At 39.7% G+C, this 22,814-nt stretch overlaps 5 protein-coding genes across 5 annotated transcripts; 3 read left to right on the top strand and 2 right to left on the bottom strand.

Annotated features, from left to right (window-relative positions):
- Positions 1 to 642: 642 nt before the first annotated feature.
- On the bottom strand, positions 643 to 2,273 carry CBG07652 (the record flags this gene model as incomplete). Its single annotated transcript, XM_002645853.1, has 4 exons — positions 643 to 1,350; positions 1,401 to 1,592; positions 1,697 to 1,950; positions 2,015 to 2,273. 4 exons carry the CDS (start codon positions 2,271 to 2,273, stop codon positions 643 to 645), a joined length of 1,413 nt encoding a protein of 470 aa, XP_002645899.1.
- Positions 2,274 to 3,697: 1,424 nt separating this feature from the next.
- CBG07653 lies at positions 3,698 to 6,532 on the bottom strand (the record flags this gene model as incomplete). The annotated part of the gene is made up of 13 exons (XM_045240493.1): positions 3,698 to 3,788; positions 3,834 to 4,099; positions 4,205 to 4,444; positions 4,638 to 4,741; positions 4,788 to 4,983; positions 5,030 to 5,131; positions 5,182 to 5,413; positions 5,458 to 5,543; positions 5,593 to 5,716; positions 5,758 to 5,915; positions 6,080 to 6,289; positions 6,337 to 6,412; positions 6,477 to 6,532. The coding sequence occupies 13 exons, from the start codon at positions 6,530 to 6,532 to the stop codon at positions 3,698 to 3,700; spliced, it is 1,941 nt and encodes a 646-aa protein (XP_045093478.1).
- A 542-nt stretch (positions 6,533 to 7,074) lies between these two features.
- On the top strand, positions 7,075 to 8,162 carry CBG07654 (the record flags this gene model as incomplete). The annotated part of the gene is made up of 4 exons (XM_002645855.1): positions 7,075 to 7,145; positions 7,192 to 7,311; positions 7,383 to 7,508; positions 7,979 to 8,162. The coding sequence occupies 4 exons, from the start codon at positions 7,075 to 7,077 to the stop codon at positions 8,160 to 8,162; spliced, it is 501 nt and encodes a 166-aa protein (XP_002645901.1).
- A 3,934-nt stretch (positions 8,163 to 12,096) lies between these two features.
- CBG07655 lies at positions 12,097 to 12,975 on the top strand (the record flags this gene model as incomplete). The annotated part of the gene is made up of 4 exons (XM_045240492.1): positions 12,097 to 12,159; positions 12,212 to 12,343; positions 12,406 to 12,836; positions 12,882 to 12,975. The coding sequence occupies 4 exons, from the start codon at positions 12,097 to 12,099 to the stop codon at positions 12,973 to 12,975; spliced, it is 720 nt and encodes a 239-aa protein (XP_045093477.1).
- Positions 12,976 to 19,139: 6,164 nt separating this feature from the next.
- Cbr-pag-3 lies at positions 19,140 to 22,320 on the top strand (the record flags this gene model as incomplete). Its single annotated transcript, XM_045240491.1, has 9 exons — positions 19,140 to 19,221; positions 19,276 to 19,386; positions 19,432 to 19,563; positions 19,615 to 19,709; positions 19,756 to 19,823; positions 19,871 to 19,992; positions 21,657 to 21,748; positions 21,797 to 22,137; positions 22,200 to 22,320. 9 exons carry the CDS (start codon positions 19,140 to 19,142, stop codon positions 22,318 to 22,320), a joined length of 1,164 nt encoding a protein of 387 aa, XP_045093476.1.
- Between the last annotated feature and the right edge of the window lie 494 nt (positions 22,321 to 22,814).

The following is a 22,814-nucleotide window of genomic DNA, read 5'->3' as shown; positions in this document are numbered from 1 at the left end:
TTTTCCTTATATATCCTACTTCGCCAAATCACATGAAAATTAGAGAAACTACAAATGAAACGAGAAAAAAAAGAAATTGACAAGTTTCGCAGATCTTCCGTCTTAACACAAAAACGTGGTATGTGCGTGTGTAACCTCCATTATTTCGCCTATTTCGCCTATTTCGTTTTCTCTGCCGCCTCTCTTCGACAAATGGCGTCTTTGTTGACGGGGCCCGAGAGCTGCCCCGTTTTGAAGGAAAAAAAGTGTCAGAAAAGAAACCAGGAGTTCGGAAATTTTTCGAAACGATAGAATGAAAAGAGAGACGGAATGTTTTCACTGGCTAAGAGAAATAGAGAGGAGGAAATAGAGAGAGAGGACCTTGAGAACAGGATTTCTATCATGCCATATAAGGCGAAGGACCCATTACGTCAAAGGGTCATAATGACATAAAACCTACGCTTGATTTCATGTGATTTGATTTTCGAAAATACGGGATTTTGGCACAATTACTTTATTTATGCTTGACAATCACAAGGTGGAACGAGTTTTCCTTTTTTTTAAGCGTTTGCGGGGAAGAATATACATATACAGATTCAGAAGTGGTCATAAGAAGATACAAAAAACGAATAGCCGGCATGGAAAAACGAAACAGACGACGAATTATTGAATGCTGCAGCTCTTCTTCTTCTTCTGAGTTGGATAGTAGGCGTTTTGTCCATCAGAAGTCTGAGTGTAGCTTCCTTGTTGATTTGGGTCAAACCCCGGCTGTCCACTGTACCCTCCATTCCCATATGGGTCGTTGGATTGTCCTCCCTGGTATCCAGCGTTTCCATAGTTGGACTGGTTTGGATTGTATGATGGGTATGGTGGAGCTTGTTGGCCACCTTGTCCTCCGTATCCCTGGTTTCCTCCATATCCTTGGTTGGATGGGTTGGATGGGTATGGTGGGTTTCCTCCCGATTTCTCATCCAATGATGGATAGGCTGGTGGAGCTGGATTGTAGCTAGAGTATGCTGGTGGGTGACTAGCCTTCTCGAGTCCGGTGACACGAAGAATACGGAGATGAGTACCGTGCTCGGGCATTCCTGGAAGAGGTTGATCAAAGTCTCCCCAGACATAGATGTTTCCAGAGTGACAAGCGGTAAGACGCGGCTCGATCAATGGGCATGGCATCTGAGATGGGATCTGGAGCCATTGGAAGGTCTGAGTGTTGAGCACCCAGTAGTCAATGAGACGCTCATATCCGTGTCCACGGTCGACTTCTCCTCCAGCCATCAAGATGGCATTGGTGACAGAATCAAATCCACACTGCTTTCTTGGAATTGGCATGCCCCGCTGTGGATCTCCTGAGCAGTTCTGAGAGGTGATCTGAAAATTTTGAAGCTATGAAAGCAAAGTGATGGAGGATCTCTACTCACGTGCTGTGGATTGTTCAGGTTGAGGAGATGGACACGGGTGTTGTCAAAGTGTCCGTCTGGAGTGGCAGATAGGAAGATGATGTTTCCATTGTTCAGGAATCCATCGTAGAAATGATTGAGATCGGCTCCAGGAACTGAGAACTGAGCAACTGGTGGTTGGGCGCTCTCGGCCATGCAGTTGATGCGCCAGATCTGGAAAAAAATATATGTTAGTGGTGAAAAGAAATATTGCTGAGCTATGCAGTATCATATCTTAATTCCTTCTTCGGCTGAGAATCGTTAAAAAAATGTCTTACCTGAAGACCTGGATTAGCCATCACAACGATCTCGGGCTGATCCTCGCGCATCGAACAGATATACTCTCCTCCGATAGTGAGTGCGGATGGAATCAACGGACGAACGTTGGCGATGGAAAGTCCATCTTGAGCAAGATCGACGCGTGACACGTTGAGACGAACTTGACCGTAAACCTCTTCCTCGGTGACAAGAACGAACGCTGATCCACCCTGTGGTGATGGGCACTTCAATGCGAAGAGGAACTTCATTTTTCCTGAAAATGGATAATAAAGTTAGAACTGTTGACGCGGTTTTGCTTAAAAGCTTAGAATGCATACCTGGACTGTGCACTGAAATCTCTCCAGCGAAACACTTAAAATTGAGGTCGAAAATAATAAGTCCTGGGTATCCTTTACGCCGTCCACTAGTTCCACTCTGCTCGTCAGCTTGTGGATCGTAGAGGAAGTAGAGCTTGGTTCCGTCGATCGACTCTTGAACATCTTGGAACACTGCCATACGCCATTTTCCATACTGTGAATCGAGTGGGTGTGGAGCTTGCCCCCAGGCGACAGTGACATCTTCACTGTTGACTTGCATGGTTTCTTTCCTGCAAATTGTTCGAAAATTTAGGAGAAATGGAGGATTTAAGAGTAAAATAAAGAAAAGTTTGAAAATCGAACAACAATGAAAAACAGTAGAGGTGTTTGTCAAAGGGTCAACAACACAGACTGAATCACAATGATAACGGTCAGAGAGTAAATTGAAAATCTAAACAACGCCAACACAGCATCAAGTCGGCCGCCGCTCAAAAAACAGGTTCCATCTAACCACGACTCTCTAGACGACGTGCGCAGAAAAACTGAAGAACAACACAAACGACGACACAGGAGGCGAGAGCGATAGAGAAACGAGAGTTGCATACTGAGTAACCGTGTTGTTTGTGAGTGTTTGTGTGTGTTGGCCCCTGTGCGCGCTCAATGAGTGGCCGGGGCTATCGGATCTATCGATTTTGTCCATAACGGGAGCAATGTGGTCCTTCATCTCTGTGCTGTGAGAGGGCAAAGACAGCTGCCGTCGGTCGGTAGGGATGGCGAGTAACTGTTGGTAACCAGCGATTAAGAGGAAAAGAAAAATAGTGATGTCATTGTTTGTGAGAAGATGAAAAAAAAGGAGGAGGCAAACAAGAGATATGAGACAGAGATACTGGCAACAATAAAGAAATGTGAGAAAATTCGAGAAAATAGTTTCATGAAAAACACGATTTCGCAATCTCTGAATTTGAATGGAATCAGAATGCATTCAACATAAAAAAAGGCGATGTTTTGGAAATGAGTCAGCGTTAAACATCAGTATTACGAATTAATAAAGAACTGGCCACTGAAAATTAAGGTCTGTTTACGAGGCATTGCCCAAAATCCGATACGGTAAAACGTGTAATGGATTGGTGGAAATTTGGCGGGTTTTTCTGAACCAAGCGGGTTTTTCTGAACCAATCAAATTTTTCTGGTTAAAATAATATACCTAGCGTCTCTATAATCCACGTCTTATCGAAAAAACAAATTTTTTTACAAAAAACGCCCGCGGTTTCTTGTAGATCAAAAAACGCAAAGGGTCTAGAATTTTTAAGTGTCTGTGTTTTTAATTCGGCATTAGTGAACTGTTACAGTTACAAGTTCTTCTTGACACGCTCGTCACGCATACAAAAACAAAATCTGATTTCAACATATTCATTTCAACATAAGAATAAAAATCTGAATTAATCTACGACGGTTTGTATTTATATATCTACAATGAATTATTTAAAGTTTCGGACCACAATGAAGAAGCAAATTTACTCGTGTGACTAACACACATAGTAGGAAGAGAGCTAGTACCCAATTTTAAGCATATATAACACAACTATTTGCGACACAAGTGAAATCCCAGTAAAAATTATGACGAAGCACGGGCAGGTGGACATATATAAAATCAAATCACATGGGGAAGGGTTTGAACAATTTCGGGAAAAAAAAACGAGAAAATTATGATGTTGTGGCTTCCGGAAGTGGGCGGAGAGCATAGATTGCCAGTTTCACAGCCTTTGCGCATTCACCGGCTTTTGGAACGTATAATCTGGAAAAATAAATGTTTTTTTTCTGAACGGAAATAGTGACTCACTTGTGTACAGCAGTGATCTTAGACGATCCATTCATTTCGTAACCCAATTTAAATGTGAGCATCTCTGGAACAGATCGGCGACTAGTAACAGCAATCACTGTGGAGAGAGCATGACGAGCTTCAGTGGTTACGTATCCCTTTTTACCAGGAACATCGTGTAGAACGTATATGTGAGTCCGAGTAAGTGCAATGTGTCCATTGATACTTCCATCACGGAAGACTTCTTGGCACTCGAAGGTTTCGGTAAATTCTTTAGAGAGGAGAATCTGAAAATTAAATTTCTTTTCAATTTTTTGGTTGTTTGACTTTTAGCTCATGAAACAATAACTTTTGACTTTAATATTACCACCTGCCAAATATAATGAACTTACTTCTTCTTTAGGATTTTCATCCACAGCTGCTCCACCAGGAGTCAACTCTTCATCACTATTCTCGTCAATGGTGAAAACCGATTGCTGGCGATATCTCTTGTTATGACGTTGTTTGGAATCAGCGTGGTCAGCTTCGTTCCCCTTCTTTTCATCTCCAATTGGGAAGACAACAGCTTCAACTCGCTCTTTCATACGGTTAGAAGTGTTGCTCACTGCCGACTTCATTTTTGTGAAGAATCCCTGGAAAATGTTCAGATTATTGAGTAACTGATAAAATTTTTGATATCAGTGATAACGTACTCGAAGTTTTCTAAGTATGAAATAGAATAAAGGCATGGTGAACTGACAAAAGTGAAAAAGTAAAAATAAAAGCAAAGATGACGAACAGATTCTCACTGGTTATGGATTTTATGTGAAACCAATCAACACATACCCATTTTGGAGCCACTTTTTCATGACTGCATAGCTCGCACTTTTCTTCTGAATGCATCGCAATTAATTCCCATCGGTTGTGTTGTCCGATGCAATCGTGAAGCTCTGAAAAATTTTCAAATCGAAATCAGCAAAATCCTTCTGTTCTCACTTTTGTATCCTCCCTGAACAAACGAGACATGAGGTTTTCCTTTTTGTATGAACATCCCGATTAGCATATTCATATAGTTGTCTCCCTCGTCGGAACCGTATCCCAAGATGAGATAGTGATCCTCGGCACGCCGCGACGTCTTGTAGCATTCCAGACTATTCAAAGCGATTTCGAATTTTTCGGGTTCGTCCACAATCTGCAAGAAGGATCAGTGAGAATATATGATGACGTAAGGGGTATACAGAAACGCAATTCAAATTGAAAGATGAAACAAAGTGGCCAGAGTCGAAATCAGCGTTTGATCGGCAATCGACGATAAAGAAGTTGACGTTGCCGCTAGAGATCTGAAAGAAGTATATTAAAGTTGAAGAACTGGAAAATAGGAACAGTTCACCTCATCATTCGCCGTCAAATCCACAGCTGGAATTGGCAAGCACAACATCTTATTCATCTGCATCTCCTTGACCTCCTCGTCAAAATTGGCTCCGAAAATGATATAGTGAAAGTCTTTGCGAATGCATTCTGGTGTCTGGCTCGAGTAGTGAAGTGCGAGTTGGAAAAAGTCATTGACATCCTCGACGCTCAGTTGAGAAGCCATATTCTCCAGTATTTGACATGCTTGTGCTCTGAAATTCTTGGATTAGTAAGATATTCTTGAAGAGCAACTAACTTTTCTCCACGTTTCACTTGAAGAATTTCTTCTTTGGCATTGATGAGGAAGACGATGGCAAGATGGAAAACCAGGAATGGGTCGCCCTGAAAATGTTCTAATTTCAGACTGTTTTTTTTTATTAGACGCACTTACCTGCTCGATATAAACTCTCCACAACTCATGACACGTCTCTGTGGATAAACTGCATGCGAATAGCGTTGAAAACCAGTTCTTAGTGTACATCGCTGGAGAGCAGTGAAGCGCTTCCAAGTGATTACTGTAACACCGACGTCTTTTAAGTCAAATGTTCCAACGTACCTAATTTGTGGGTCATGATACTGAAGAAGGAGACGAAAGACGTCAAAGATTTGTGCATCTGGGCTAGTATCCTTCGGAATGTACTTAGTTGTGAAGGCGAAGAAGACGTTGAACTCGTGGGCGGATGGGAGGTTGAGCAGAAGAATTTTTTCGAGAATCTGAAATTATAATTGTGATGTTATTGTAGGCAATTTGCTAAAGAGAAAGCTCAAACACAGCTAATAAACTGTTATGACACTTTATTTTTTCCCTAAACATGTTTTTCGCTATTTTCAGCTTTTCAATCCAGCTTAATCTCTTCATCTCTCTTAACGAAACTCACCATCAACCATCCAATATCCTTGATATAATCCATTCCCCGCTTCTTGCAATACAACGTCAGAAACGACTCAAGCTCAGGCACACTTCGCTTGTTCTTCAACTCATTGGCAAGTTTTCGGCAATCGTTTCGAAGTGCGCACTGATTATTAAGATTGTATAGCTGGTCCCAGTCGTCAAGAGGATTTGGCTTGATGGAGACACCAAGAAGGCGCTGAAAAAAATCTTTATTTTTAAGAAGAAGTAGATAGAAAAACTCACTGTCCAGTCATCGGTCTTATTGTCTTCAGAGTCAAGTTCAGCGAGCTCATTGCTCAGTATGTTCACGTCGGTTTCCCTGAAAAATGTGATTTTGAAAAATCTCAGAACTCTTTTTTTCTAAATTCAAGTGGAAAACTCACCAATTGTCGTCTAGAGAGCTGAAACTTTCATTCTTTGTCTGCTTCTTTTCTGCCATTCTGACCTCTGAAACACAATAAATACAACTCACAATAAATAAATAGCTTTTTTGAGAGAAAGAAGTTGAAAAAATCAAAATTAATTATGCAAATTTATTCGTTTGCATTTGGAATTAAAAGTTATGACGCTAAAAAGGCAATCGCGTCACATGAACACCACCCGCCGGCAACGACACTCCGCCCTTACACCCTGCGCGTTGTTTAGCAGCGGTCCATTGCTGCGTTGGTTTTCTATGTGTCCTCCTCCCCCCGTCCTTTCTCGCATTCTCGCTCATTCCGCTCCGCATGCAATTGGGGCTCGCACTTTTTTTTGCCTTCCTCCTCTTTCTTTGATTTTATTCCTTATGCCTTCTGCTTTCTCCCGTTAGTTTCAGCAGCTCATTTTTGCTTATGAGCACTTCTTTATCGATTTGTGCTCCTTTTACTCTTTCAACACTGTGGTTTAAGACGCGATATAAATCTCTGCGTGCGGTCCGTTCTTTCCCCCTTCTATGAGAAAATCGATAATTGTACGTCTTCCAGGTAATTGTTATCAATCGAAATGGGAGCCGCCGCATCTGGAGTCAGCACTCAAATGCAAGCGGAGCATGATCCGAATGCCGCGTTTCCATGGTTCATTGAGAAACGCGTTCGATTTCATAATAGACTTTGTTTGCAGGTGGGTTCGCTTCCTGGCCAAAGGAGTCGCCATTCTCGGAGGCTTCCTCTCGCTCTTCTTTGGAGTTCTCGGATTGATCACGCTCTCGGCGACGTGCATGGTAGCCATTCTTCTTCAAATGTGAGTAGAGAGCTCACCAGAGCGGAGCATATATAAACGGAGCGAAGCATATTCTAAAAAATGGATTTCAGGACCGCCGGAGCACTCGTCATTGCGCTCGAAGCACCGTTCTGCTGCCAATTCGTGGACTTCATTGAGAAGATTGCCCGTTTCAGCGAGTCCCGTGCGTTGTGGCACAAAGCCGCCATCTACGGAATGTAAGTTTGTGAAAGGGTGGAAAATTATGATGTCAGACACACCGTTTGTTGTCATGGGACAAACGGAAGGGTGCAATTAGCAACTAAGCTCACGCCACGTCGCATTATTCTGAGAGGCAGATGTTGAGTGAAGCCTGCCAGACCCATAAATCAGTCAACTTTTTTTTTCCAAATCTATACGAATCCTCTAAAAGCTTTGGATCTCATATTCACAGAGAGAAAAAAGCACATATAAACCTCCGTCTGGTCTTGTGACGGCACATTTCTCAAGTGCATCGAGAAGAGTGCCCATGGCTTAGAAGACAAATTAGCATACTCTTTTTGAGGCGATGCCTATGGGTTGTTTGAAATTTGACTTTTTGCAAAAAAAATGACATTGTCTCTCGCTGAGGAAGATATATATATATAGGTTATTTTTCATCGAAATTCTGAGAGAATACATTACCACCATTTAAAATACTCTTTTACAGCATGGGTCTTATCCCAATCTTCCTGTGCATCGAGCTCAATACCATCCTCGGAAGTGGAACCATCTTTGCTTCAGGTGTCATTTACGGATTCATGGCTCTTGGCAAGAAGGCTGATCGTAACAACATGATGGCCGCTGGAGACCCGGCATGGAGCCCACAGGTCAACCAATCCAACATTCCATAAACGCTTAACGGTGCAATCTTAAGTCACACCTCGTATCCAGTAATTTTCACTTTGTCTCTCCATTTCCATCCCCAATCTCTCGTCATTGAAACTATCTATGATTCGTATTTATTTTCATTTCCCCGCCCCTTTTTTATGCTTTAGCCACCATTTTCCCTCTCCTTCTGTCAATCTCCCAATCACACCCAAATGCAATTTCACTCACAATCCCCAACTAGTTTCGGGATTCTATTGTATTTATTTACATTATCTCTCCTTCCCAATCTTTAATTTATCGAAAAACAGAAAGGTTTTTGTTTATAAAAGAATCTCGCGTTTCATTTTTTTTCTGTTGAGTTGTGAATTGTAGTCGATCTGTTGTGACGTCGTTGCAATGAATTGAATTATAGTTGCCATCTGAAGACTGTCACATGGGATTGGAAATAATCAATAACCATCACTGACAGTGTTTTTTCTACACAAAAAAGATTGTGATGAACGAGTGATAAGAATTAGTGTAGTTCATAGCGCTCAACATTAATAATTGACAGGTCCAGCTGATAATGTGTTGGATGACACAGTGTGCTGTGGCCACAAAATAGATGGTTGTTTGTAGTTGCACTTTTGTTCGCCGGCGAAGTAATTACTCATTTGTTGATTTAGTGATTTCAAAAGCATCAGTCTGTTTCCATTTTTCAGAAAAAAACAAAATGTGCAGTTGATGGTTTTTGGTTGTTAAAAAGAAGACCAGGAAAAGAAGATGAGGAAAAATTGACGGCGTTTTGAAGACAAAAAGTTAAGCCCTCAGAGAGTTCTTTTTCAAGAAGCAGGACGAAGAAACGGTAAAAAAGATTATAGAGTTCTTTCAAAATTTCCTTTCTCGAATCTACTGGAAATGTAGGACCAGGAAAAATTGACCATACCGTGTTTCTATTAATACTATGCTTCCTTTTGAATGCTTAATATGAATGTTGTTTACATCAATTTTGAGACGTGTTTCTGTGAATAATGTGCGTTGAAATGTTGGTTTCCGGCAACTTAAAAATCTAATTCAGGACATCAAATTATAAACTAAAATCAAAGTTTTACGATTACAAAATTATTAGGTTGATAAGAAATTTTCTTCCTTTTTGACAGGGTTGTTTTTGATGCTCGATTTCTAGCTTTCTAAATGGTTTACAAGGCCAAACTTTTTTTTGTTGGAAAGCTGTAATCAGTGTTTTTTACACCGTACATTTTCTTTCATTCATGCCTCACTTCGTGTTGAAGGAATGACGGTTTTTTTGGTCCTTATCCGACTGCACATGCGCAACATGGTTATATTTTCATTTTTATTTTGTCTTCAAACACCGGGTATTTGTAAGGAACTTGTGAATGTATATCAGGGACATGTTCGGTCACCGCCTACAATTTGCTTTTAGTTCGAAAAATTCCGCCCAGGGGAGTTCAGTTTTAAAGATGGCAACGGCCTAGGCAGTCAGATCTCGATCAAAAGTGGCGAACGAGGATCTATTTCAAACCATCCGTAAAATGTCACAAGCATTGTCCTTTAGTCAACTAAGTTTTGTGAAAAGATCGAAGTCTCTTGGCAAAGTTAAAAACTGGGTTGATTCGTACCCCGTGTTTTTCATGACTACAATATGTTTCGCCATGTAGACATCGGTATGTTTCACCTATAATTTCTTCGACCGTTCAGTTGGCTTGATGATTTAATTACCATAGATGAAAAGTGGGGATGTTACCTTATCAATGTGCGGAAGGGTCAGTTGATTGACAAAGAACAGCTAGCTCTGGACGTGCCGAAATCTAAATTTCGCGTGAAAGGGGGGTTGCTATGATTTTGATGGTCTGCCAAAGGAATGGAGGCTGGGAACTTTTATATGAATTCACCATTATAACTGACACATTGTATAATTCCTAAATATAGAAATTGAATTTGGCAGTCGAATCAGAACGAGGAGAAAAACCCAGGTTCACTTCCAGCGCGACAATGCGAAATCACCCGTGAATAGAGGGATCAGCTAAAAAATCATGTCGTCCAGCTGAATTAATCTTTTGCACTCATCGGATTTTTTGGACTTTGCTCTTTTGGATGAATGTTTAGGGCTGTTCAATGTTATCTTGATAGAAAAGATTTTGAGTGAAAAGATGACACCAAAAAGGAGTTGCCCCACTTTTTCAATTGCAGCCCTCGTCGTTCTAGGCGGATGGAATCAAGAAATTACCGGAGCGTTACCAGACAGCTATGAATGCTCATGAACGTTACTTTTATTGATCTTGCCCCCTTAGCTTTGAGAAAAATTCTATCAAAAATTTTGCAAAAAAAAGGAAGACACTTTCTTATCAACCTAATAGCTAACACAGATTGCAAAATTTGCTGAAAATTTCGATGCCAGTCAAAAGCAATTAGCTTGAAAAAAGTTATGCTGCATAAAACTAATAATATGGCACGTTTTTTTCTTTATTCATTTTTGTACGATCGCACGTAGGAATTTGCTGTCAGTTGCCGGAAAAGTTTGATTCTGAGCTTATAAAACTTCTGGATTGTCGAATTGCAAGATCTCACTTCACTTCAATCGTTCCAAACACTGTATAAATTAATTTCTTGCGAATCCTGAAGGATTGAACCAACTCAAGCAGACTAATCTGAATTTGGACTCAAGCCAAACGTTCAATCATTGAATTTCAAGCAATCTGCATTTCCAAAAATCTGAATCTCACGATACTGCTGTTTCCCTTTTTAGATCTTTGAATCCAAGAATTGCAGCATCAGAATCACCGAACTCGAAAACTTAATTGACATTCTTTTTGTGTTCAAAATTCTCCATTCGTTTTGATCTTTTTCTTTTCACCATTTCAAAAAATATTCTAATTTGCAATTTTTTTATGGCTTGGACAAAATTTATAAAAAATTGTTCGTTTCCAGCCTGAATTCTTGTTGGAGTGATGCAGGATAACTTCTCAAAAGAGTGAGAATTTTATATTGGTCTTTAATCAAAAGGTTATCAGATAACCACTCTAGATTTTTAAAAAATATCCAAATGTCGATCGCTTGTCCAAAATCCCATCTGGAACCAAGTTCACCTTCACGCTCAAATCAGTCGTTGATGCTGGATCCACGATCGAGTATACTGTGGATGCCAGTGGATTCTTTCCAGCTTCCGTTCAAGTCAATTTTGTTTTGAACAAATGCGGCCAAAAATCGAAGTCTGAAGAAGTTTTTTGCTTGCCCAAAAAATTCAGTGTTTGCCATCGATTGCATTTCATTGGTAAATGAAGATTATGAGCAATCAAAAATGTTTTTGCAAGTAACGGAAAAGTTTAAGAACTGTAATTTCTGTTACTTTGTCCTCACATTTTTGAAAAGCTTGAAAATTAAAAATAAATTGACGTCACTTCTAAAAAGAGTGAGGAGCAAAGCGAATTGCAAACAGTCCGGTATGGAAGAAAAAGCTTTAATGAAATCATTACCTTGATTCTAAATGAAACCTTTGGAAACTTTCTCTTTCGGTTCTACAAAAAAATTCCAAAATCTTCAAAAAAAAAAAATCATCTTGTTCTGCAATTGTCAAACGTATTATCCTACGCTTCATGAAAAAAAACTTCTAGTCTCCCCCAAAGAAAGCTTCAAACTTAATTTTCTCGATTAGCGAGATATCACAATAAATAGGAAATTAATCTCTCACTATTCCAAACAAAACAAATATAATAACCCGGAAAAACAGATCGCCATCAGCTCTCTTCGCAAGAGTCTCTTATCGCATTTTATTTGTGTTTTCAAAAAAAAACCGTTCAAATAATGTCCGAAGGTGCCTCCCCTCCCTAATTTGACACTTTGCCCGGCTAGCCGGAGCCGGAATTAGGCTACAGACGGTATATAAGAATGTGGCCACCATGGGAGATATCATCCCATTGGCAGATTAAAACACATCCAAGTGATTGGATCGGTTGAGTAATGCAGAAGTTTGCAATTTTAGTTTCTTTCTTTCTTTTTGTTTCTGGAATATTAGCTCAAGAGGTATAGATTGCTGTATTTCTTTTGCTTATTTCTCATCTTTGTATTTTTAAAGACCAGTTTGTCTCCAGTGGTTCACAGATTCAAACGACACTGTGGAGATTACGGTTGTGGTAGATCAGTTTGTCAAGAATGCCCTTCTTGCTGCGGTGAAAGACCATTCAGCCCAACTTTCAATATTAACTTTGTAAGATTTTGATTTGCTTGCCTCATTTCTTCAACAAATTTAATTTATGTCATCTTTTGCAGAACTGCTGTGGAGCTCCACGTCCATCTCCAGCTTGCTGCCCTTACGTACCACCAGCACCTCTTCCACCACCACCACCACCAGCACCATCCTGCTGTGGTCCAGCTCCAGGTCCATCCCCATGCTGCCCACCACCACCAGCTCCAGCTGCTCCATGCTGCGTTCCTCCACCACCACCACCAGCCCCATCTCCAGTAGTTTGCTGTAAGCAGGCTCCAGTTCCAGAAAACCCGTGCTGTCAAGTAGTTGCTGCTGCAATCCCACCAGCTGCTTCGGCTCCAGCTTGCTGCGTAGTTGCTCCAGTTCCATCTAACCCATGTTGCCAACCAGCTCCACGTCCACCACCATGCACTTGCTCTGCCCCAAGACCAGTACCATGCAGATGTGCGGCTCCTCCAGTTGATTGTCCAAATTGCGATATGCCAGCTCCAAGGTACAGTATTCTAGAGAAACATGGGACTTTAAAAGTTCTTTACAGATGCTCTATGATGTCTCCAATGGAATGCTCAATGAGAAGAATGCGACGAGATACTCACCAACAAATTTTGCAGCACTTCCACAGAGTTCAATAGGTTAAGAAGATGACTCAACTACTCAACTATACGCTAGAATTGTCATATATAAGAGTTTTTATTCATAATTTATTTATATGGGTTTTATATACAACGTTATATAATAAAGTTTTACGATTACAGATCTTGTTCACAACCCCAACAAAGAATAAAAAATCCAAGCTCGCCAAAATCCCCTAGATGCACATCAAATCGTCTTCACTCAAAAGTTGTAAATCTGCAAATTAGGTGCGAATCACAATTATCACTCCCCGAGGATATCCTCTTTTGGTTTTGCACTGAATTTCCATATTGACAGCCGCCACCACCAATGCACAATTACAAGGATTCTTGTTCTCCCGCTTTTTGAAATTAGCTTATCCCTCTTTCTTTTCCACTGTTCATCTCTCATTGAAACAATATGACTGCAAGAATGGGAATGAGAATGTATAAATGGGAGTTGTGTCCTCGATTAGATTATCTTTCACCTCGTTTTTCTTTGTCTTTTCAAACAGAGTGTCGAACTCATTGAAAAGTCAACTCAATTATTTGGGAGCCCCCTCTGTAGACATCTGACTACACAATAAGAAACAACACCAACAACAGGAGAAGCTGGAGGATATCCGCAAAATCTACCGTAACCTAATAGCACCAAACAGTGACTTGAAAGGAAGCCGACTTCCAAGTGCCTTGCGCTAAGCTAATGGGAGGGCAACTTGTTAAGTGTAAAAACACGGTATGTATAAACACGAGTAGAACACAAAAAAGGTGAGATGACCCCCCTCTTGAAACAATTGACTGTACACATGCGCATCCTCTTCTTTGGGCTATAGATCAAAATTAATTGGATTGGCGGCAAGTCTTATGTAATCTGTGGAAACAATACCTGACCGAGGTTAATTACTGGCTAGATATATGAGACAAAACCTGGAATAGAGAGACAAAACCTGGAATATCTATTGAGATTGTTCTTTGGATGGTACGATTCGAATACATACTTCAAAGTAATAATTAAGTCGATTCGAGCAGTTGAAGATGTTCTAGTTGCTAGTGTCTCTGCTAGCGTAGTGAAATCGTGGAACCTGTAATAGGAGAAAACAGTTGTCAACTGATACATCGTTTATCATAATATCACAAACATTTTACCAATTAACACAATTTTTATATATTGCAAGGGAGGGAGCCAAAAAAAATGAAGTCACAGGGGACATCGTTAGAGATCTTTTGTTTCAGGTTTTACGGTAGTTGAATTTCGATAGAACATTCGATTTACTGATATTATTGTTTAAATTATCAGTTCTCCAAAAGAAGATATGAGAAATTTGAAACGGCTATCGTCGTTCTTCAATGGGGACTCCGACCAAAAATTTTTATTGCATTAAAATGTGTTAAAAGTTATCTATTTTCCTAATATTATTGCGAAAAAATTCAAAAGAAATCCGAAATCCCCGAAAAACGCCGTTGAAAATGAAAAAAAGTTCAAAAAAGGTGCCGCCGGAGGACGAGGATTTGAATTCCCGCGCAGTGAGAAACCTAGGCCACGGCGCCTGACAGCATTATTTTCAAGTGGCCGACAGTGTTTTTTAATGTTTTTTACCTGTCGGAGATAAAAGCGAGAAAAATCCGGAAAATTTGTACGGTAAGAAAGTCGCGCCGCTCGCGCGGCCTAGGTTTCTCACTGAAAATACTCGTCCCTCGGTGGCACCTTTTTTTGAATTTTTTTTCTTTTCAACGGCGTTTTTTGGGGATTTCGGATTTTTTTCGAATTTTTTCGCAATAATATTCTGAAAATAGAAACATTTTAACACATTTTGATGCAATAGAAAAATTGACCGGAGTCCCCCTTTCATGTTTTTAGTACAAATTGTGCCAAAATGGTGTCTTTCAAAAATAGGCAAATTTCTGAGGAACTAGGAATTTTTGAAAAAGTCTGTGAAGCAAAGTTACCAACCAAGGTTTGTATTACACCCATCAAAATTTTCAAAGTGAACGGAACCTTGGCCGCCGAGATGCAGACTCCTGAAAATGCTCAAAAAAAAAAAAAAAAATCCACTGAAAAAACAAGTTTTGGTATATCTCACTGAGCGGTACTGTATGTAGATTCAAAAAATAAGAAGACAGTACTTGTCGAATAATTCGTTTGGCATATTCCAAAAACACCAATGCTCATCTTTCAAAAATTCCAACTATTTCTTCAGTCTCCCTGAACTTGTTCCAAACCAAAACATTGGCTCATCCTTCCCCGTGTTTGTGTGAAAATTACCGCGCTCCTTCCTTCCGACTTCGATGACAGCTGCAACCCATCACTTTCCAATTTCGCGCACTCCCTATCCTTCCACTGTTATATTGTCAATTACAACGCGCACATCATTCGTTTATGGTCGTTGTTATGAACCCCCCGGTTTCCGTCTGTTATGTTACATAATTTTCTTATCCATGGAGTCTTCTTGAAGATCTTCTTGAAGATTTTATACCTAGCATAAAAGTACCTAACATGCTTAGTCTAGCAAAAAGTATGTGAGTGATGCAACATGTGTCGTCGTTTATCGAATTTAGAATTCTGTAAAATCGTCGAAGAGGACAAGATTAATATAACATTAATAACGCAGAGAGAGCAGTGAATCTAACAATATATATCGCGGACATTAAAGGGCGGAGGGAGAAGAGCAAGAAGTAGGAAATTCAGTGGATTGGAATGGATCTGAGTACATCTGTCAACCAATTCATCTTCCGACACGCCATATCACTCCTGTCGTTTCTCATTTCCCGCAAAAGGATTCATGGAAGGTAGATTCGGCGAAGGAAAGGATAATATCTAGAAAAATCTCATAAAAATACACACAATCACTATTTTTAGATCTCAAGAGAATGTTGCAAAACTGGATCAAGATTCCAATAACAATTATAACTTTATAATGAAGACCACATTTAGCTCTGTTTCCTGCTATTAAATATTTTTCAATTTTCCCGAAGAATCCCTGACTAAGAATAGCCAGCAATAACCCCAACCTTCAACAAGCGGACAATTGCTCTGTTATCCTATCCAGGCAGCTAGATTGCGTCATAAAATAGTGGATGCTTCCATAGCTGCTCCTTCCTTCCAATTACGTAGGTTGAGAGTCGCTGCCGCCATATGTACCGCACGACGACTACGGTGGATATTCCATGAGAAGCCACTACGCGCTAGTAAAAAGAAGATGCGCGTAATATGCAGAGAGAGAAGAGCCCACGGATAGATAAATTTCTGAATTGAGAAATCATAAAACTCGGTGGATGTTGGTTGGTCATCGACTTCGCTTCTTTTTTGTTTTCCATTAAAAACCGAGTTATTCAGAATCAGAAGTGGAAGAGAGGAAAATTGAGTTTTCCAGCATTTCAGGATTCATATTACACACTCAACCTGGAGGTGCTTAGCTTTGCGAGCTCGCAATCAAAGTAATGAGCAAACAGTGGGCGCTTTTGTTTCCCAAGTATGTAGCTGTGCCATATTAGTGGAAGTCATAGTGACAAACGTGTATTTCCCTCATTCCCAGATGCCCCGTGTTTGGTGTCTCATCATGAAGTTCCCATCCCATCATTCTCACACCTCACATGTCATTTGATCGTTTCTCGGTTTGTACACTGAATTTCGGATCAGTGTCATCCAAAACCCTTTTCCCGAAGGTTGTGGAGGAGGGAGTAAAGCGGGTCCTCGAAGGTCTATTACCAATTCTGAAAATTCACACATCTCAAATAGGAGCCAAAACAAATTTCTTGACAAATATCTTCTCCTCGACGCGTCCTCGCGATTCAGAATCCAATCACCTCTCGTCATGCATACCGATTGCAGACGGCGGGGCCGCTGGGGAATATATGCTTCTGGGTTTGTGTGAAATGACAAAATCGGCATAATCGAAGCTGGATATATACTGAAGAAAGGTTCAGCACTTTAGCCAGGAATGTTTTTAGATGAAAAAGATTTTCTCTTGCAGCTTACGGTGGTTTCGTATTATAAAAAAGAATATACAGTAAGAATATCCGGTCAATGCAATATACAAAAATGCATTTTTCAGTCGATTTTTTTTATTTTTAATAGTCTGAAGCTCGGCTGTCAAGTTTCCGATAAATTTGAAAGTTTTGGAGAGTGTAAAACAGACATAGATCAGAAACGGTGAATTCACATAACTTTTTGAAATTTCCTAGTTTTTCAGCTATTATCCGATTTCCGAAGGAATTTGTTTTTTTGTCTGTTTTCAAATTGTGAACCTGAAAAATCCGAATCTCCTTCAGAAAACGGCAAATAGCTGAAAAATTAGGAATTCTCCAAAAGTTCTGTGAACTTAAAATTTTCAATCTATGTCTGTTTTACACCCTTCAAGATTTTTAAAGTCATCGAACACTTGATAGCCCATCTCCAGATTGCTGAAAATGTTTTAAAAAAAAACAAAAATGCGTCTTTATGAAAATTGTCTGATATAAAACGTGAAACTGTCCCTGGCTACCATTTTTAGCTCTTTTAATTTCGTTCACTATCTAATTTAGCCAGTGACACGACCCAAAACAATTTCATAAATCAAGAGCTCTTATGTATTTATTCAATTGAACCATACCCATACTATTTTTGCATGGTGTTCCCCATCTTCATCACCCAACACCCCTCCGGAAAACTCAAATTTATGCATTACGATGACACTCAATTTATTTCAATCTTCACCACCACCACTATCCGTATTCCTCCATCCCTGGAAGCACATCACTGTTGGAAGTCGTTTAAAAATGCATAGCACCGTGAGGTGGAGCGAAGAAGGGGGGTACAAAAAGAGAGGGTGGTATGGGTAAAGAGAATGAAAAATGGGTATGGTGACATGATTGAGATGAGATGATTCGAGAAATTGAAATTCCGGTGGAATCTCCGCTCTTTTGGGTTTTGACCCATTGGAAGTGCATCAGCTCTCTTGGTGCAGATGAATACTAATTACCGTACGCGGATGGAATACGAATTGAGCGGAAATGAGGAGGAATATTAGGATTTCCTTATTGTTGGTCACTGAGAAATGATCTAAAATATCGAAAAGTTTGTTTTACAGCCTGAAATCTGAATCAAATCAAAATAAGGAAAAAAAGATTGAAGCTAATAACATTTTTACGACCATAACAATTTTGAATATTGTGGACCGTCACTTTCTTGGCCGCCTTAACTTTTATTGAGCTAATAAACTGTGCTGGTGTGCTCAAACAAGTATTTAAATGCTTTTTTTCCTTTTTGATTTCTTGCTCTACCCCCTAGCCCATAGAAACTTTGCGATTTCTATGAATTCCTGATAGACCATTCTTATCTCCGCTTGCTTGCAGATTTTCTACTTTGAGATTCAAGATTCCTTTGCGTTTCCTCTTAAAAATTCCATTAATGTTCTCGACTTGTCCTTTGTACGAAACGAAAAGAGCAAAAGTTGAGGCTCCTCCTCCTGATTATGTCACCTCAATTCATGCTTGAACAAATGTACAAATCGGTTTGAGATTATTAAAACAAGAATAATAGATTGAGCATAACCTGAACCGAAGGATTGTGCTCTTTCACGTTTTTTCTTCACGCCCGTCTACAAATATGCTAACCCCTTGAAGCCTCGGCTTGGCTGGGCGGGGCGATCCAATAACGGGCATCGGACGGGAAACATGAGAGGCAGGACAACGTGGGTCGAAATGAAGAGGAGGAGGAAGATGAAGATCACTGCTGAGATGCATTCCACATTTCAGATTCCACAGTTGGGCTCCGAAAGGGCTCCGAGTCATCCTTTGGTCCTCCTGTCAAAGTCCTCTCTTTTCCAAAGTACCCCACCCTGCTTAGGGAAGGGATGCTTATTGCAGTTTGATGTTCATATTTATTATTTATATGCTCATTTTTACACTACAACGAGCACACTTGACAATTGTCGCATTCTCTTGGAAAAAGATTTCACTTCCCTTTCCGGAAAAAAGTTTTGCCTAATTGATTTGCTTGGTAGCCCTGATTTCAGTCCGTCTTCTCTTTGTAAATCCTTGGAAATCCCTATGGACCCTTGATTTGAGACATCTCTTGTTTTCTTATTCCAGTCTCTGTTTTTGTCTCTCATTTAATCCAATTTTACTAGAAATCACAAGAAAACAGATTCGATTTTTCTTTTCAGGAAAATAACCAGATTTGTATTCATACCACGTACTGTCTCATCATGACCACTGACCACGTGGCAAACGTCTATTCAGTAGAATCATTACTATCCAATGTTGAAAAATCAAGCGTCTCACCAACAGGTTTGTCTACCAAAATCTTAGTAACGAAATCTCAGTGAACTGACCTTTTTTTAGAATCCGTAGAGGACAGAAATGAGTTTCTTATCACAGAAGAGATAATGAACTCTTGGCAGAGAATGGCTGCGTCTTTTTCGTTACAACAGAAACTATTTATGATGCAACAACGTGAGTTTAAATTTTATGTACTTATCCTATTCCCCACATATTCAGCTGTCCCTCGACATCCTACTCTGAACATGATCAATAACCCATTCGGATTTTTGAATGCTCCCGCTTTCTGGCAGCAGTACATTAGGACTATGTCGCTTGGAATGATCCCACCTGGCTCCGAATCTCCGCCAGGTACTTTAAATTTAGAAGAGGGCTTACTCTTGAAACTGTTATTTATTCCAGCTACAATCTATCGGACACCTACCCCACCAGCTGAGCTGAAACCATTCCATTGTTCAAAGTGTACGAAAGTTTTTTCCACGATAGCAGCTCTCGAGGTACTGATTTACAGATATTGAAGAGTTGGCTAGTGACAATTTGCAGCAACATCAACAAGTGCACAATAATGACAAGCAGTTTGAATGTAAGCAGTGTGGTAAAACTTTCAAAAGGTACTGAATTTTTTGAAAATCCTGAGATTTTAAGAGTTGGTTTTCAGATCTTCAACACTTTCCACTCATCTTTTAATTCATTCGGACACCAGACCATATCCATGTGAATACTGTGGGAAGCGCTTTCATCAGAAATCAGATATGAAGAAGCACACTTATATTCATACAGGTATGTTTGAATGAAGAATCTGAAAACAGGTAAACTGAAAGAGACAGTCTGAAATCTAGTTCAGGTTGGGACTGATTTACAAGATTTGATTTATCATCTACCGTGATTTTTAGTAAGTTCATATCTACAGTACCTGTTAATATGCTATAAAACATGATTTTCACGGGATTTTTTGGCTATTTCGACCATTTTCTGGAGTCTGGAGCGCGGTTGCCAAGTGTCCGGGTACTTTGAATATATTGGAGGGTGCAAAACAGGCCTAGATTAAAAAAGCATTCACAGAATTTTTTGAAAAGCATTCACAGAATTTTCTGAAATTCCCAAGTTTTGAGCTTCTCACCGATTTTTGAAAGACACTCCATTTCGCCCGTATTGTACCAAAAACGTTAAAAACTGGTATCTTTCAGATCTCGGAAATCAGTTGAAAAACTAAGAATATTTTTAAAAATTCTGTGAATACAAAAGTAATAATCTAGATCTGTTTTACACTCTCCAAAATTTTCGAAATGATCGGAAACTCTACAGCAGAGCTACAGACCTTGGAAACAGCCGAAATCAACTGAAAAATGTGTTTTTGTATATATTATTGAACATTACTGTATATGGACTAGCTTAAGAGCCGATTTACTGTCTTATTTCACTGTGATTTTCAAAAGTTCCGTATCTATACATCTAGCCCGTTTCCAAATATAATTCTTGTGATTCCGACTAGTCTGACTAATTGAAAATTCAACTCTCATCTGAAAAAGAGAGTAAGTCGTTATTCTGGTTTATTATGAATCGAAAAGTTGTCAGATGCGTGTCTCTCCTCCTCTTTTTCCTTCTCGAAGGGCCCGTCTCTAAGTATGATTGATGAATCAGTATGAAAGAGAGACTCCCCGAGTCATGTCATCAGACGAGTCGACTACCGTTCCGCAACACAAATCAAAATTGAATTTAAATCGCGTTTTTGCTCCCATCAACACAAGCGCCATCCCTCTCTTTCACTCTCTTTTCAATCCATGTAAAGGCAGTGAACCACAGCGATGAGCATTGCTCAACTCAACACAGCTTGAACATTGGCGAATTGCTTCAAATTCAAATTCTGAGATGAGATGTCAAAGGTTAAGGGGAAGGGAAATGAGAGATTCTTTGAATGACGTTTTGAGAATTAAACACAAATTAAATCTTGTATGGTGACAAGTCAAGCAATCCACAGAGCTTGACATGATGGGAAAGGGAAGCGATGAGAAAAAGTTAAAGATTGAAAGTAGTTGGAATTGCAACAAACAATTAGAGAAAGTTTTAGAACTTGGGGATTCTGTAAAATTCCATTATTCTGTAAAATTCCATTCGTATTGGCTGTGCTGTTATCAATCGGCGCATCTGAGGACTGAGAACGCTAATTTTCATATTGAATGAAACTAGTTTATGTCTTTTCTACCCACAATTGATAAAATGATGGTGATAGTATAACAAACAGTTTATCAATTGAAATATATTTGTTATCTCTTATAGAAATTCAGATAATTGAGTTCAAAGAGCAAGCATTGATTTCCATGCTGTTAAAAAATTGAGGGTATCTTACAAGGTTATTACATTTTTACAAAACAATTTGTTCCAAAACCTAGAATTTCATTAAAACTACAGTAACCCTTTACCACCAAAATAAACCCAATTTCCAGGTGAAAAACCACACAAATGCACAGTATGTGGTAAAGCGTTCAGCCAGTCGTCTAATCTTATCACCCACACCAGAAAACATACCGGATTCAAGGTAATCCCAAAATTTCACTCCATCAGATTTCGGACTCTTTATTTCTAGCCATTCGCATGTGATGTGTGTGGCCGGACGTTCCAACGTAAAGTAGACCGTCGTCGGCATCGTGAGAGTCACCATCCGGGCCACCCAGAAGAATGCGGTTCGTTTCGTTTTACACCTCAAATTTCAGCCAATCAAGTCAAGACCATTATTGTGTCTGTTCTCTTGTTCCACTACAGTAACCCCCAATTTCCTGTCCTCCCCCCCCCCCCTCCATTCCCACCCACAACCGTAACAATTGCAGTGTCTGCCGCTCAAATTTCATCAGATCTCTCACCGAAAGGATACATGACACCTCCGACAAGCAGCGGATATCTCGACTCTTCCGACGAGTTTCTCAACGTGTTCAGGCATGTTCACAAACACGATTGTGCAATCAAAAAAACCGTTATTTTGCTTTTTTTAGATTACCCGCCGAGCTGCTCGCGATCAAAAACGAACTACTAGGCGAAGAGGAAATCGAGGAAACTGAGGATGAAGAAATGAAAGTGTTGAACTTGAGTGTGTCATTGAACAATATTAAATAATTGTTGCGATATCGAAATATTTGTCAAAATATAAAAAAAATCAACTCATCGTGAATACCTCTTCATTTTCCTTCCCATTGATCTCCCAATCTTTCCTCCAAAACCTCATAAATCTTTTCTCCTCCCATTATGCACTGATTATTGTTTATATCTCAAATGGTCAGTCTGTATAAAGACATATCTTGTTCGGTTTTTTTTTTCGTACAATTATTGATTTCTACACCTTTTCTGATAATGCACATATGATGAATCTGCTTCATGCTTTATTTATATGTACACAGATTTGAACTGTTTTGTTGTCATACCTTATCGGTGAGCAGCCGTTTTGAATAAACTCTTTCATTTTTTGTATTATTGGAAATGTTTATCTTGAACATAATTCTTATCCGGCGGTGACAAAACGTGGTCAAGTTTTTTTTCAAAAGCGCATTGTGGTCTTTGTGTTGAAATCTTTGTCTTGCGCCGTTAGATCCATGTACTTTCAGTTTATATTG

Source organism: Caenorhabditis briggsae (assembly GCF_000004555.2).
Source record: "Caenorhabditis briggsae complete genome, chrX, whole genome shotgun sequence".
Taxonomy (NCBI): domain Eukaryota; kingdom Metazoa; phylum Nematoda; class Chromadorea; order Rhabditida; family Rhabditidae; genus Caenorhabditis; species Caenorhabditis briggsae.
This window is presented reverse-complemented; position numbering and strand designations above follow the sequence as displayed.